The sequence below is a fragment of the Miniopterus natalensis genome, chromosome 10 (genome assembly GCF_054644295.1).
Source record: "Miniopterus natalensis isolate mMinNat1 chromosome 10, mMinNat1.hap1, whole genome shotgun sequence".
In the NCBI taxonomy this organism is placed as follows: domain Eukaryota; kingdom Metazoa; phylum Chordata; class Mammalia; order Chiroptera; family Miniopteridae; genus Miniopterus; species Miniopterus natalensis.
Genome location: NC_142090.1, coordinates 61,506,893 through 61,523,575, shown reverse-complemented (window position 1 = coordinate 61,523,575; position 16,683 = coordinate 61,506,893). Strand labels below are relative to the sequence as shown.

Sequence of the window (16,683 nt, the reverse complement as noted above, 5' to 3'; positions counted from 1 at the left end):
TATAAGATAAATAGTTTCATCACAGAAACAAGGTACTGTAGTGGTATTGAGCAATCTAGGTTTTCATAAGATTTTCTAAATGTATTTTTCATGAATATTAAGGATCATTTTTGTATGAATTACTTACCATTCACATCTGAGCAGCACAATCATGATTTTCAATATCTTTAATTGTCTTAACTTGAGTAGCTTTTAGTTGGAAGCTAGACTCTTAGAATCCTCATGGTCTTTTGCACATGTCACTTCATCAACCCAAAGTTTAAAAGTATTAGAATTCTCATTTTTCTTCTATTGAGAATGCTAGGTAGAGTTGAGAGCCCCATCTGTTTCTAGTCACCAGATGAAATGAAGATAGTAGTAGGAATTTGGGGGGCAACAGAGATATTTTAGTCAGCATAATTTTTTAGGCTATTTGGAGTACTTCTGATTTTTTTTTTTTTTGAAATGAGAAGTATATTTTCTTCTAAAATTTATATATTTGATCATTTAATAAAAACTAAAAATAAAATTAAATGCATGTTGGTGAGATCTTCAGTAAAAATCCCAAAGATACCATAAGAGGAAAGAGAAGATGTTCTTTTCAATCAATATTGGTATTAACAGTTATACAGAAAAACAGGTAATTTTAAAATTCCAATTAATTCCAAAGAACTTTGAAATTTAGTTCTTAACTCAGCATTACTATGCTCCTATTGACCTGTTTACTATGCAATGTTGTGAATATTAACCACATTATCAACCTACAGTCAGTTCATATAAATTTTGATAAACAGCATGTACATCAACTGAAACAATATATCGTTGCTTTTTATTTTTTTAATACTCACGATACGCTTTATGTAATATCAAAATAGTTTAAATGCACTGTTTTTTAAAAATGTGCTTCTGTTTACCCCACAAGCCTTTTTAGTATTTTCCTGGTAATTCAGCAAACTTCTTAAAATTGAACAAAATTAAGATTTTGTGCTTCTATGTTTACTAAAAGAGCATATCAAACTGACAAATTTGATAATCTTAAAAAAAGAAAGAAAAGAAAAACTGTTCTTATTTCAAAGGTTCAAAAAATAAAGGCTATTTACTATGCAGACCTAGAATTCTTGTTGTTTTTAAGATAGCAAATTAGAAAAATATGGCCAGAATCAGAGGCTACTCAATCAGGTTGGGACTGGGGCTTTCATTCCAGGCAGCTCCCGTTCCCCAAATTATATCTGATAATGTTCTAAAGTCTAAACATATTTCAGTTCAAAAAGATACTCAACTCTTAGATAGAAAATGGCACTAAACTTCCAAATATCAGCAGGTTTACACACCCTCTTCAACTGATGTATTTGTATTTAGAATAAACTGCCACTCAGTACGTCTGAATGGTAATATTTGAGGAACTGAAACCTTGAGCTGGAATGTTTGTTTTGCATTTTCCTGTGCATAATCACAGGATAAGGGCATTAATAAAGGGGTTGGTGTATTGGCCACTGCTGAGGCCTATTATTTAGGCAGAGTCATGGAAACCGAGCAAAGCTTGATGTCTGCAAGTGTAGCATAATTTCAGCCTGTATTGTGTTGAATGGGCGAGAAGACAAACGTGTCAGCAGACACAAGAAGTAAACTACGCAAAACTACTTAAAATGCTCTCTGCACTTGCAAACTGGAAACAGCCATCTATATTTCTCAACGAGTCAAAAAAGATTCATGATAGGTACTCTCTTAAACTGGCTACAAAAATATGATTATCTGTAAGTAAGATGGCACCCAGCAACTTGAAATTGGCAAAGTCCCATGGAACTGCATTTCAGAGGAAGGAGGGAACTGGGAACGGCAGTGCTCTGCGGATGGCCACGTGGGTGGGCAAGCATTTGCTGCTGCTGAGCAGAGGAAGTGGTACACCAGGATTTCTTCATAAGTGTGAGGTCTTTATAAATTCATCTTTATGGGGGCGGATTTAAATAGAAAGAAAATGACACACAGTCCCCAACCAGGCTTCCTAGCTGTTTGGAGAGGGTTGCCACTTTCCCCAAACATTAGGTTACTGTGGGGGAATTTTCCAAAATTGTCAACAATTCCATTTTTAAACTCAGTTCTTCCTCTCCACATAAGAGAGATGCAAAGCAGCAGGAACTATATTTGGTCTAGTAGGAGATGTAAGTTATTTTTACTGTGCTGACTCCTACCTGACAGTGGAAGACGTATTCTGGTGTGGTTTTCTTGAACTTCATGTTCCAAACCAAGGCCACTCCATCTGGTTCATGGGGAGCATCTTCATTGTTGTTGTAGGAAGCGACCATCAGCTCGGGGTACTGAATAGAAGAGGTCACAAGGATGAATTAGGCCAAGATGACAATATGAAGAAAACTTTCTTAATTCCTACAGACAAGTGCTATACTACACACTTTAAAGGTCCACTTTCTTTTTAAGTCTGGCATATTTATACCAACTTCGTGTCTCAACCTATTGCAATCTGGTTTCTGCCTCCAACATTCCACACGTGCTCGCCGTAGTCACCAATAGCTACCAAACTGCACACATTGCTGCCTTTTCTGTATTAGCTGGCACGTGGGCTACTCCCTCCTTTCTCTTCTATTGGCTTCCATTACGTATTTCTCTCCTGATTTCCTTCTTGCCCTCTTTTTAAGTCCCTACAGGTTCTCCTTCCATTATCTATGTTCCAAGGAAGCTGTTTTATGCCCTATTTATTTTTATTTTTATTTTTTGTCTCTCTCCACACATTCTTCCTGGGTGAATTCATCTACTCCAATGGTTTTAACAAACATTTAGATGCTGACAGTGCTCAAATCTATACTTTTAGGCCTGATTTCTCTCCTGGCTGCAGATCTTTATATATGACTGCCTACTGCGGATTTCTCAGGGCTATCCATAGACACATCAAATGCAACACACAGAAAAAGGAGCTCATTGCCTTCCCCAAAAACCTACTGCTCTCTTAATGGTCCCCCTTTCGGTGCTTTTCACTGGCACTCGCCTAGCTGCCCAGGCCACACACGCCACATTCACTGTTACACCTTCCTCCTTCTCAACCCCCTGTACTGTTTCACTGCTTCCTCCGTACCTTTCAAATGCATGTTTTCTTCCCATCCTTAAGATGAAAGCCTTCTAATTTCTCATCTGAATGAAACCAGCAGCTTCCTAAATGGCTTTCTGCGTCCAGGCTCTCCGGGCCCTGCCTTCACCTACTCCACTCTCCATCCTTTGTCAATGACTTTACAAAACAGACATTTGACTATGTCACTTCTTTGCTTAAAATGCTTTAATGGCTCATTAATACTTTTTAAGATAATATGCAGGTCATATAGGATCTTTCCTGATCTGTCATTTGCTACCTCCTCTGCTTAACCTCTTACAACTTCCCCTCCCTCCTCCCACCCCCAGCCCCACTGGGCTAGTTCTGAGGGTCATAGGCATAGCCTCTGTACCTATGAATCTGCTACTCTCATTGGAATGCCTCTTCTGTGTTTTATACATTGACCCATTCTTTAAGACTCAATACAGGCATCCAGTCCTCCAGACAATCCCAACTAACCATCTACCACCCCTCCCTGCCTCTCATTGTCTCCTTTAGCATTATGTGTGTCCCCCACATTAATGCACTTGTCAAACTGTGTTACGGTTTTCCCCCACCTATGTCTCTTACAAAGTTTGTAAGCTTTTTGAGTGTAGAGACTAGCTTTTATTGACCTCTGAACCTAGAGCCTAGTAACTCCTACCACAAGATAAATTTGTGCCAAAATCTATTGAATTACAAGTGTTCTTTTAAAATTTATTTTAGCAACTGTGCTCAGTGGAAAGACCTTATATAAAATCCTTTGCTGTCAAAGAATTCCAACAATTAAAAGCATAAAGCATAAGTGCAAGAAACACAACCAGTAAAACCACCAGGACTCTACAGTGAATAGAAATACTGACTCACCCTATGTGATTAATCTCTGCTGTGAGTCAATAAACAAACTGAAGGTGAATCTCGAGGGAGGTACTTATAAGTGAAACAACATTTCATGAAAAGGCCATTCCTACCTGGGATTCCCTAAGGCAGCCCATTAAAAACTGCATCATCACATACGCAATTACATTACAATCATAACAGATTCTATCACCCTTTGCTCAGAGATCATTTAATTTTTCCCTCATATTTCACTATGCTTTGTATGTATTTAAAAGTAGATTATCCTTACACATTTGAATATCAACTTTTTTTTCTATCAACAATAATTAATCCTAAGTCTTCTACGTGGATTTATTCATTCTTTAAGTTCCGTAAATGTAAGAAAACTGCACAGAGCTACAATTTGCTGGTTGATGCAGAGGAAGTACAAGCTTATGACACATGTATGTGGCTATCAGTGGACGTAATCACTCTTTATTAGAAAATACTCCTCAGTGGCTAAATCAAAGGCCCATTCAAAGACACAAACATCTAGATAAAACACAGAAGTCTCCAGACTGTCCAGCTGAAGTTTAACTATGTCACATGTAAAAAGGCAACTCTATAAACATCAACACCACTATCAGAGGGGCCAATGAGCAGCCAGATGTGTCTTCAATTATATCCCACAGCTTCACATCTGGGTCTCATCGTTGGCTCCCACTCCCACTTGTAGTTCTTCTTTTTTCCATTAAAAATATTTAAAATTATTTGGGTTTAAAACTCGTTTAGAAAACAGGGAGAGTTTTAGTAAAATAGCAGTGAAATGCCTTTGGTGTAGTTTCTATAATTGGGATCATACGTCCTAAAGATACTGATTTAACTCTTATCATATGCAAGATTTTATGAATTCAAAGTCTCCTCTAACATGACTCTTTCTGTTGTCTGAACATGACTTGTCATATTTTCTTATTCTCCAATAAAAAGTAAATCTCTGAACAATTATTTAAACCATAAATGTTAAAATTATGATTTAAAAGAGAATGTGAACAACTGTGAAATTTGTGATTACTCACTGGGCTGGATTATCTAATATTTAATTTAGGAGTATTTTACCTGGAAATTACCAGATCTGCACTCAAGCTGCTTATTCTTTATTTAAAAAATATATCTTTATTGATTTCAGAGAGAGGAAGGGAGAGGGAGAGAGAGATAGAAACATCAGTGATGAAAGAGTCATTGATTGGCTGCAGTCCGCAACCTGGGCATGTGCCCTGACCGGGAATCGAACCCTGATCTCCTGGATCCTAGGTCGATGCTCAACCGCTGAGCCGCGCCCGGCTGGGCTGCTTATTCTTATAGAGAAATAAAATCTGACTTTTATTGGAGAGGAAGGAACCAACATGTTTTAAGTGCCCATTATGAGCCAGACACCGAGTTGGGTGATTAACTCATTTGGTCCTTACAATCCTCTAAGGTAGCAATGGTTTTCCTATTTCTACAGATGAAGAAGCCAAGGGTCCCTGGGTGTGTAACTTGTTCTGAGTTATGTTGCTAATCAATGAAAAAGTGAGAACCCTATTTAAAGTCTGTCTTTACACATCCCTTCTAGTCCACTGCAGCCAGCGTCAAGTGCTCCCTATCCATCTGTAAGGCACGGTGCCGGGTAAAGCGCGGGGGAAGGCTGTGACAAGACGCCTCGCTTTGTAGGGACTCACTGTTAGGTAGAAGAAGGAGGACACATGTGTGGGTAGCTATAATACAAACGTAAAAGCAGAACATGATATGTGCTAAGATGGGGTGTAAACAAGGGTCTATAGAAATGCAGAAGATAAAATAAGCACTTTAGTTAGGATAGGGTGTGGCAGGCAGAGAAACTGGAAAGGACTTCTAAAAAGGAATGAGACTTGAGTTGGGCTTTGTCAAATGGGTAGGTTATTAGGAGAGACGGGAGAGGACAGGGTGGACAAGGGTACCAAATGGGTGCAGGAGATTTCTCTTGGGTACCTGCTGGCTCAGTGAGTCTCCCATGTTTGGAGAATACCTCAAGACACAGCTGTCTGACTTCTCAGGGACAATTCATTCACTGCAGGGTTGATACCCAGCCGGGAGAATCACATTCTCTTAGCCGGCTATTGTAAATTTTGAACTGAGATGCTGAACCTGTGGGTTGGCAAATGAGTCATTACGACAGCATTTGACTGGTGAGGTCCCTCAGGCTGCCCAAATTTCTACTCTTCCTGAGTCCCAGTTCTTCATCTTTTCCATGAATTCCCTAAGTACCTGAGTGGCTCTTCAATAAATTCCCCCTTTTTTTCTTAAGCTAGCCAAAGGTGCAGAAGAACAGGTTTGGGAGACCTCAGATGGTAGCATTTGCCTGGGAGCCTAGGTGTGTCAAGAGGTAAAAAAGACACAAGAGTTGGAAATGTCTCAGGGCATCCTCACAAAGGTTACTGAGCATAGGCTCATGATTTTAGACTTTACTACAGGGGTGGCAGGAGTCATACTTCGCAACGCTCTATATTTCTGCTGTTAATACTCTCCCCACTGTTACATTTATTGAGTACTTTTTATATACTAGACATTTTTAAGAAAATTCTAAGTGCTTTAAATACATTAACTCATTCAATAGTCACAATAAGCATGTGAACTAAGTGCTATCATCATTATTTTATGAATGAGGAAACTTAAGCCAAGAGAAGTCAGGCAACAGGCCCAAGGTGATATTGAGCGCACGTAAGTCATCTTTACAAGTGTTAATCTGGAAAAGTAGTTATAATGACTCGATAGTGTAGAGACTTGAGGTAGGAAGACCAGGTAGGATGCTATGTCCCTAAATAAGCAAAAAGTAGAGGGCACGGGATAATGTAGGTGATAATTCCTCATGTTAGGGGATTTGAATTGGTATCAGTGGGAATTCTCTTGCTACTGTAAATTTAATTTGATTTGGCAACTAAAAAACTGTCAAAAATGACTTGAGTTTGTATCATGACAACTGAAAGGTTGGAGAAAGCAGTTTACATGTGAGAGGAGTATAACATGGTGGGAGTAAGAGTCTGGTTTTGTACAAGTATCAACTCTCTCTGCTCCACAGTGTTCAATGGACGACAAAGTTGATGTAATTCCCTGAGTGCTCACATTTTTTTCCAGGAAATAATGTTTGGTGGATATTTTGCAAATATTGCAGACTTAAAGTGTTCTTGTTTAGGAAGCTCGGGAGATCAAAGCAAAGCGATGCAGAACCCTCCTACAGCAGGTCCTCGAATAACACTGTTTCGTTGTTATAACATGAGATGCCACAGGAACTTGACTCTTGTTTATGTCGATTAGTCTGCGGTGAAATTGGTTTCATTATATGTCGCTTTGCTGAAAGTTGCAGAACCTACCGACTGTGTCAAGTGAGGACTTACTGTGGTTTCTTCCCCTTTCTCCCCTCTGTTCCATTCTGTCCCACTCAGGGGGCCCTCCGAGCACATGTGCCCTTACCAGGCTGCAGGATTGTGCCCCTGTCCTTCCTGGATTGCGTCTAGACCCCTTCAAAGGCTCTTCGTCCCATACGAATAGAAACGTGGTCCTCTGAACCCCACAAAAGTGTGACCGTGTTGGAGCTGAGGGTTCTAACCCTTTTTCTCTTGCTCCCTATAAACTACATAGATGAGCAGGTTACACGAAAATTCGGAAAAATAAATGCGGTCTCTCCACCGCGGAGTTTCTGCCCTTTACAGTTTCACTTCCTGCAACAAAAAACACACGTGGGAGCCAAGCCATCCATGGGCGAGATGGCCCAGCACAGGCTGAGGACAGAGGGACCGGCCCGCTGCGGCTGGCCCCGCTGCCTGCTGTCAGCGGAGCCCAGGAACAAGCACAAGGTGCCTTTGAGGAACGTGTCAGATAAGGTTCCTGTGTAATTTCCAGACTCTGAACAAGTGAACAAGCCGAGCTAAGTGTTTCCTTGGGCTGGGATCCGATTTCTGCGCGCAGGCCACCCACGCAGCGGCGGGAAGTGGCGGGCACTCCCTGCTCGCGTCGCTTGTCTGGATGTGAAAGGAGATTCAAGAGGACAGAGCACTCACCCACTCGGTGGCTGATGACAGTCGGCTGTGGGGGATTACTCTCTTCTTCAGTTCCCCAGCACGATGAAATGGGCTCTTCACATCATGTTTTCCTGCTCTGCCTAGAACACCCTCCTCTCCCTCCCATTTGTCTCAATCCCAGTCTCCCGAGAAGCCTCGTCTCACCAGAAACCGATCCCAACCTCCACTGAACTCTGAGATCACTTGCTACCTGCCTCCTGTCATTCAGCACGTATAACCTCTTGGTTCCAGATTCATAGCCTTTTGTGGGAGGCAGTGGGGAAGAGCATATGCCTTAAAGTGCTAAAAAGACCTGGGTTCAAACCCTCGCTCTACCACATCCTAGCTGGGTGACTTAGCAAATCACTTAGCTTCAATTTCTTCAGCTATAAAATGGAAACAGTAACCGTGGCCACCTCATATGATGTTGAGGGTGAAATAAGATAATGCCATCAGAGCAGTTGGCACAGTGCTCAGCATGTAAGAAACACAAACTAAAAGCTAGCTATGACTATTATTCCAAATAAAAGCACAGGCTGGAAGAAAGCAGAAACTGTGCTGGACATAAATGACCAGGGCTCATCATTTCTATTTCCTTCACTGCTATTATGTCATTGTCACTGCAGGAGGGAGCATGGCATAGTCATCAAAAACATGGGCTCAGGGGTCAGACCATCAGGGTTCAAATTCTGCCTGGACCACAATGCACATAATTAACTGCTCAGCACTGGATACACTGTCAAGTGGTTGAGTTGGCCATTCAGCAACCTGGCTTTTGGTAAATTTGACTGCTTTCACTCTGAATGCCACACTAAGGAGTTTAGACTTTTTTTTTATTGATAATGAGGAGTTTTAATCAAGGGGGTAAAGTGATCAGATTTACACTTTAGAAAGATTACAGTTGAACCTTGAACAACATGGGTTTTCAGTGCAGGCCCACTTATATGCTGATGATTTTTGTAAATAAATATATAGTCGGCCCTCCTAATCCTTGGCTTTTGAATCCATGGTTGGGAATCCTTGGATGTGGAGGGCTGTATGCATTGTTCTACACCATCTTATAGAAGGGACTTGAGGATCCATAGATTTTGGTATCTACGAAGGGGAGTAGAAAGTTGGTCTTGGAACCAATCCCTGCAGATACCAAGGGACGATTGGGAAGTCAAAAGTTATATGCAGATTTTTGACTGTGTGTGTGTCGGGGTTGGGGGAGTCCCTAACCCTTGCATTGTTCAAAGGTCAACAATATTTGGCTAGATTTTCAGGAGGAAAATTATAGGTGGACAAGCATGGATATGTTAGCAATATTACAGGTGTAAGATGAGGAAGATAAAGGAGAAGTTGCTAATGTTAATGATGAAAGTTCTGCTTTGGCCCTTGGGTATGACTTTACCGTAGAGAGAACATAGTAGGCAAAAACGGATTTGGAATATGTGGAAATGATGAGTGAATGGTAAGTTTGAGATTCTGTGGGGCACCCAAGTAAATCTGTCTGGTGCATAAAGTGGAATTCAGGAGGGACACTGGGTGGGAGATAGAAACAGGCTGCCCATGTGATGGTTGAATCCACAGCGGTGGGAGAAATCTCCCACAGAGACCATGTCGGGAAGAAGAGTAGAGGTTGAGGTGATGACCAGGAGGACCGTAAGGGTGGAAGAGAAAGAAGATGTCTTAGGGAAATCTGAGAACTAGAAGACAGTAGGGTTGTAGAACCCAGTGGAAGAATATTATTTTTAGAAGAATGGAGAAGTCAACTAAGCTGGGATGTCAGGGACAATAAAGGCTTAAACATATCCACAGGACTTGACAAATAGGAAACTATTGGTGACCTTGATGAGAGCAGTTTCATAGACAGAATGGCCTGGGTCCTTGTCTGGTACCTGGCACATAGTAAATACTCAATGTATATGGACGACAGTGTGCAAAATTTAAACTGAAACCTCAGAAAAATAAGAAAGACACCTGATAGGCATAGAAAAAATTGTAGGTTAGTGAACATATCCAAAGTAGTGGAGCAAATCTCTCTTATTATTATTATTTTTTATACAAATACCATGAGAACACAAGCCCAGTTTGTTCCATCCCAGCCATGATTCTTACCTGGAGAGACCAGTCCATACAAGTGACTACTCGGTGCTTGGACCAATGCTCATCATAGAACTGACGATTGAAAGAAAGGTTGGCTCCAGCCTGGACATCCCTACGAGGGTTTAAACATCAAAGATCAACATGATGCTTCAGAATGGGGCTTTATGTCTTCTGCTAATGCTGAAAGAATGAAATGGCAAATGCATGGCACACAATACCCCCTGAAGTCAAAGCATCCACTTAGATAGCAAACTCTGTTCACAAATAAACTATTGAGTGTCTTCTTTAAGAAAAGCTCTCTCTAAAAGGTTTCCACATGTTGTTCCAAGCCTGGTATAAAGTGTCAAATTTGTTTCAGGTACTCATCTTGACCAGTCCTGCAGGATTCTCCTCCTCTTAGTAAGTTCTATATTGAAACAGAGTTTGCTAGAAAGTTCCCAAGGGAGCACAGCACACTTGGAGATTCTTTGATATCAGTGCCCCCTCATCTAGCCTTAGACCAGGGATGATGTTCGTGTTTCTCTTTACCAGTAATTTCTGACTGGCTGCAGTGGTTGCCTCCCTGCTCAACAGCAAATGGTAAATTCTACCAGGGGACCCATATGGTGGAGAGTGGGGGATGCACCAAGTGTATTAGATACGTAACAGACTGGAACAGAGTGTACTTGGTTGACACTCAGCTGGCCACTGCACTTCCTCCGAGGGACGCTGCACTGGTGGTGCATTTGCTCCATAGACTGGGTGTTTACATTGAGTCACACTGATTGCCTGCCAGCAGCTTCTGGATGCGCATAAAAAGCTGTCTAAATTTCTTGGGCTTCAGTTCAGGAATTCCTCCACACTCACCTTTTTTTCTGTTCATTTGCTTCATGCCGTTGGTGTGCATCCTGCCTCACTTGTGCTGGGTGACCTGGCTTCAGATTATTTACTTAGGCTCTAATCAGCTGATTTACCATGAGTTTCTTTTCTCCTGTTAACCCTTCCACGCCTCCACCATTGCAAACTCAGGCAAGAGGTACATGTACCCGAGTAACTGCCAGGAAACCAGAAGAACACTAGGCCAGACATCCAGAAAATCAACTGGGCTACAGAGCAGACTTTTTTTTAAAAAAAAACCAAAATATCTCATAACATGTATATTCAAAATACTATGTTCTCTTCGAAGTAGGCTAAGGATGCTGTCACCTGTTTAGAATATGTCAGAACTCCCTTTTGAAACTATTTTTGGAGCTTGTTATATTCCTTTGAGTATCTTGAATGATGATAGGTTGTCCTTTGAGAATGTATTTGAATTTTAGAAATAGTAAAAAGTCAGTTCTGATGAAAAAGGCAGTAATCTCGCCTTTTCATATTGTTCTTGGCATAAAGAAATTGGTGACTAAAACCCAGCGATTTCCATTTCTTACAAAGCTCATAAAGGGTCTCCTATTATCCCCACAATGACGGTTAGTAGCCTCTGCGTTTTACAGTATATACGCTGCAGTCACACAGAAAGTCATTTGGGGCCTTTGCTTTTATTGATTAGTTTTTTGTTTGCTTTATCTGTAAATACATCCCTGCATATCTGTTTCCTAAAAGGCACAGACACATAACCTTACGGTGTCAAAGGAGAAAAAAATTTCCAGTTTCTGTTCACTGTCTCCCACATCAGTGAAGGTCTCTCTGTCTCACGTTTATTTTTTCACTCTCCTATTTGCTTAGACATAAAAATAGATCTACTGGCTATAGCACGAATCTCCTTCTGCTGCTTATAAGGATGCTTTCTCAGAGGACAATGTACGTGACTCTGCCAGTCTCTATCACCTGGCCTGCCCCCCAGATACCAAGTTCAAAAGCATTTCACGGAAGCGCATGATAATTACAGGGAGACTTTAAGCCAAAAGTTACAACCAAAGCCCTTAGTCAAAGCTGTTTAGCAAGATCAGCCCTGGAATTTCATCTCCCTCTGATTTGTTAGGTTTGGGATTTGCTAAGTCGATACATACATGAGTTTAGAATCAACTCTAAATACACACAAGAAACGAACCCATCTTTTTCCTCTAACTCTCGGCCGCTATAGTCGAAGAAGATGTCCGAGTCTTCTGCCAGGGCCCTCTCGATGACGCGGATGGTCCGATCGAAAAAGATGAGAAACTCCTCTGAGTGGAGGATCTGCTGTTTCTCTTCCTCTGTCAGCTCCCTTGGGGGGGCTTTTTATGTAAAAGAGATTGTCAGGAAAGAAAAAAAAGGACAATTAAAAACATCTCTAGAGGAATCCAACTCTTGAACAGGGCTGCTTATCAAAGGAGTGATAAGAAAGACACAGTAAGAGAAGGCCTTGCAAGTATCACTCCCAAAGTCACACCACAGGTCTCTGCAGATGGCTCCACTGCCAGTTTTACACAAAGATGTCACATCTGGCCTAATTACTGTTTGGAACAGTTGAAAATATTACAAATGAAAATAGATGGGTGGGTTCTTAGCAATCAGTTTTGAATAATGTTATTTTCTTTAGAACTAAACTAAAAAAAAAAAAAAGCTGAAATAGTACATAATAAAGAAATCTAAAACTATGTGTATTAGATACTACTGTAAAGCTGCACATATTAAATAATTAAGAACTATCTATACTGTGATCCAGATAACACCTTTCCTCTTTCTATGGATACATTCATTTTATTTTAGATGGTGAGTTGAAAAGGCTGACAGATGGTTTTATACATTCCACTCAAAACCTGACACGTCCTTCCAAATCTGCTTTCACCCAAAATATCTTGTTAGTAAACACATAGAAGAAATAAATGCTGCTGTAAGACACCTCACAATTGCTCAGATGGCTTACTTTTCCAGGATGATTAAGCTTATCAAACTAATTTTGAAGATGCAAAATGAGGCAAAGAAGATTAAATAACTAGTAGTATGTCACAGTGTTTGGAAAAAAGTTCCCTTCAGAGTCACAATTAAGTTACGTAAACTGTTTCTTCAGTAGCAGAGTTTCCATATAACGATAAAAGATTAGGAACTCTCCCAGACTGGGAAACCCTAAAGGGCAGAAACTGTCAGCTGAACCTCTGTGGTTGTCAGGATCCCCCATTCAACTCTAGGGCAGAGAGCCTTCAATCCACATTTCACTGATTACTCTTTCAGTAGGACCAGAAGTGCCTGGAGTTTGAGCTACAGAAGGGGGAAGCGCTTTGCAATAACAGGTGGGGTCCCTCGTGGAATCTCTCAGCCACAGGCTTTCTCAAACACTTCCACCACCATCCCCATATGACCAGGCCCAATGTCAACATGGCCACATGGTCAGAAGACTCTTTCAGGTAGAGACCTGGAGCATAATGTTTCATGTAAATGTTACTTGATTCTATGAATAGTATCTCAAAGCCACTGTCCTGAGAAATGGGAACTGTCCCAAAGCTCTTCGGCAGAGCCATGGCAGTGGATCTTAAACCTTTCATGTTCATAATGCTTCTCCCCTTCCCATCGCCCCTTTCCTGCTGCAGGCCATAATGCAGGGGGTCTGGAGAGACTTTAAAATCTGTACTTGTACAAGAAACTAGAATGATTCTGATGTAGTTGGTTCACACCTTGAGACACGCTCTCCAGGTGATATTATAACATAAAATGATTTATTCACCACAGCAGCAGATCTTCTCCAAAAACAGCCCACCCCACAGTTTCAAAATATAGTTAAAAATATTTCTTTGCTGCTGAAGTCTCCAGAGTCCAAAATATGTGCAGACACTAGTTTGAGAAATAGTGAAAAGGGCAATACGTGGACCATAACAATAAGAACTCTACAAAACCAACCTGGAATCCAACATTTCCTGTGCCCCATGTTAGCTTCAATCAATGAAAGCTCTCTGAGCATTACTTCTATCTATAAAATGAGGTAATGATACCTAAACTTTAAGTCTGCTTTAAGGGTTAAACATAAATACACTGGGCAAATAGTTAAGTATTAAATAATTCGTCTTTAAGGTAGCAATTTAGTAGTCTACTTTTTAAAACTCCCATATGTTTGTACGCATTTCAATTTTTCAACCTTATATAAGTTCAAGAAAACTGTAAAATTACTCAATGTAGCTAGGCAAAATAAATAAATAAATAAATTACCCTACAAAATGTTAGGTTTATTTTGTTTTGGTTAACTCTGTTACATAAATAAACTTCACTAAACAAGGATACTATAGGGCCAAGAAAAATGTCTTATTTTAAAAGCCTCGTTCATTCTTAGTCACTGTTGATGGATGACATGAGACACACTTGAAATGAGGCAGAGAAATAGGAATTTTCCCCTTTATTCCATTTTTATAATATTAAAAAAAAACACCTTTCTATTTTCTGTTTGTCTTTCTCAGCTGCTTCTGTTTCACCTGTATCTTTCCTTACAGGTCCATTACCTTGAATAAAAAATAGTATCTGTGTAATTTTCTGTAATTTTTTTCTTCCCTGTAGCTTATTGTCACTTTGATCTCATCTTTCAAGACATACAACTCCTTCTCGAAGAGAAACATAAATGGCTGATCAAAGTGTATTTGCAAAGGTCAAGTTCAGGTAGGTGAAGCAGTAGCCTCTCCAGATATTACATTTGACAATACAAGATTTGGCTTGAAATTAAATTGCTACTAAAGCAAAACATAGGATAAATTTTATATTAAGCTTTGATGTCTAACAGGATCAAATGACAAGATTTGTTAGCACAAAATAATAAGATACATGTGCAGACAAGTACTTTTTTTAACTTTGTAAACAATATTCAGCTTAGGAATTAAACAGGACCATAGTTATTTTTGACAAAAATCCAAAACCTCCCATATTAAAAAATCTTTAAATTGATAAATGTTACAATGTAATGAAAACATAATGGAGAATCCAAGAAACACAATCTAAAGCTGTCTTCAGAGATGAAACCTTTCCAGACATCATATTTTATGAAAGAAAACTGGTTGATTAATGGGATCTACAAGGTTCAAAATATAAGCATAAACAATAAGAATCAGAACTGTATTACCCCAGGATAGACCCTAAATTCTCCCTGATGTATCTGTTTCTGTAGCCTTTCCCTACCACTGGACCCTAATCAATTTTTTAACATGTCCACTGCATAAGAAAAGGCAGGATTAATTTAATAGCAAAAGGCATATCAGAGAAAACTATGGGCATTTATAATATTTGATTTTTTACAAGTTAAGCAGAAAATGCTATTATAACAAGTTTGTTGTTTGTTTTTGCAACAAAATATTTAGTATTTCTACCAAGAGCTAACAATACTTTTTGCATTTAAAGTGACATTTTTCAAAAAATAAAGATTCTTTGTGAAAAGTAGAACACGTGACTTTGACTTACATATGGTCCAAATGACATGACGAATTTCAAACTTAGCAAAATTTACCTGAACAGTTATATTTAGCTTGAATAACAAGTATGAAAACAATGTACCGCATTCATGAAATTCAAATTTTAGAGGCTGCCTAATTCTACGAATTCATGTCCTGCTAAATTAAAATCTAGTATAAATTTTATTTCAAGCTCTACTTTTTATTCTATTTTTTATAGAAATGTTAATTTATCTTGATTTTACACATGAAAATGCTTTTTTATGTCTTTCATGATGAATTTATTCCATTTTCGCTGCTTTCTTGAGTTCTCTTATTGAACTTAAAGTGTACTTTTTTCAGCTTCTGTTTAATTTACTCTATTTATTATGTAGTATGTCTTTTGGTTTCTTGGGACTTTTTTCTTTAAAAATATAAATTTCATCATGAAATTCATAACTTATATTGGGTATTTTACAATATGATTTTTTCAGGTTAAAAGTTATTTTTAAAATATCCACTTCAGAAATATCTTGCCTTGTTTCCATGATGTAGATTTAAATTTCAATATCAAAATGACATCTTTTAATACTTTTCAAGAATATATTTAAAAGACAAAAAAATAAATAAGCAAACCCACGTAGCTTAAATCGGGAGCGTGGCTCTGATGGGAATTTTACAGTGAAATCAGTTCTTATACAAGAAAAGCAAACCAGACTAACAAAGAGGCTGTGCTCTGAAGCTAACGTGAGGCTCAGGAGGTGACGTGTTTACAAGAGTGAGGTTTCTGATTCTGCTGTTTTAAACCTCCAAACATGAAGATATGAAGACACATGTACAAATTCCTTAAATTTTGATTAAAAGTTAAAACGTACCTGCTATTTTGCTCTACTCTGTTATGGAAAAAGTGTGAAAACAGTCATAAATCAAACCCATATTTCTTTACTGTTTAATGCATTTTGATGTCACATGGGCAAAAATGTCAAAAGCTTAGTGAGCACTGATTTTTTTCCCATCTCCCCTTACCACTTTTTTTTTTTAAACACCAAAAAAGGCCAGATTTTTCAAAAATGTGTTCCCTGGTTTGAAACCATGTATGTCAAGTTTCAGCCCAGAGCAAATTTTTATGGCTGAGTAATAAATCCCTGAAACTCAGGGTTCATAATGGAAGTGCTGACACAGCCCTAACTACTCTGCAGCCGTGTGAATGGCGCCACGATTATATCTGCTGGAGAGTCTTTCAAAAGTTTGCAAAATACTGTCTTGCTTTGAAAAAAAAGAAGAGAAAATGGAGTTTGATGCCAACATAAACATGCTTTTAACCCATTGTGTGCAAATTTGCAGAAAAGCC

At 39.3% G+C, this 16,683-nt stretch overlaps 1 protein-coding gene across 1 annotated transcript in view; it reads right to left on the bottom strand.

Moving 5' to 3' along the window:
- The window catches only part of DYNC1I1 (dynein cytoplasmic 1 intermediate chain 1), a 246,074-nt gene that overhangs the window by 95,704 nt on the left and 133,687 nt on the right, over nucleotides 1-16,683 (bottom strand). The window contains exons 7-9 of the mRNA XM_016218881.2: nucleotides 12,062-12,224; nucleotides 10,048-10,147; nucleotides 2,169-2,294 (exon numbers count right to left, since the gene is read on the bottom strand). Of these exons, the coding sequence (XP_016074367.1) occupies nucleotides 2,169-2,294; nucleotides 10,048-10,147; nucleotides 12,062-12,224 (389 nt within the window). The remainder of the gene's footprint in view (nucleotides 1-2,168; nucleotides 2,295-10,047; nucleotides 10,148-12,061; nucleotides 12,225-16,683) is intronic.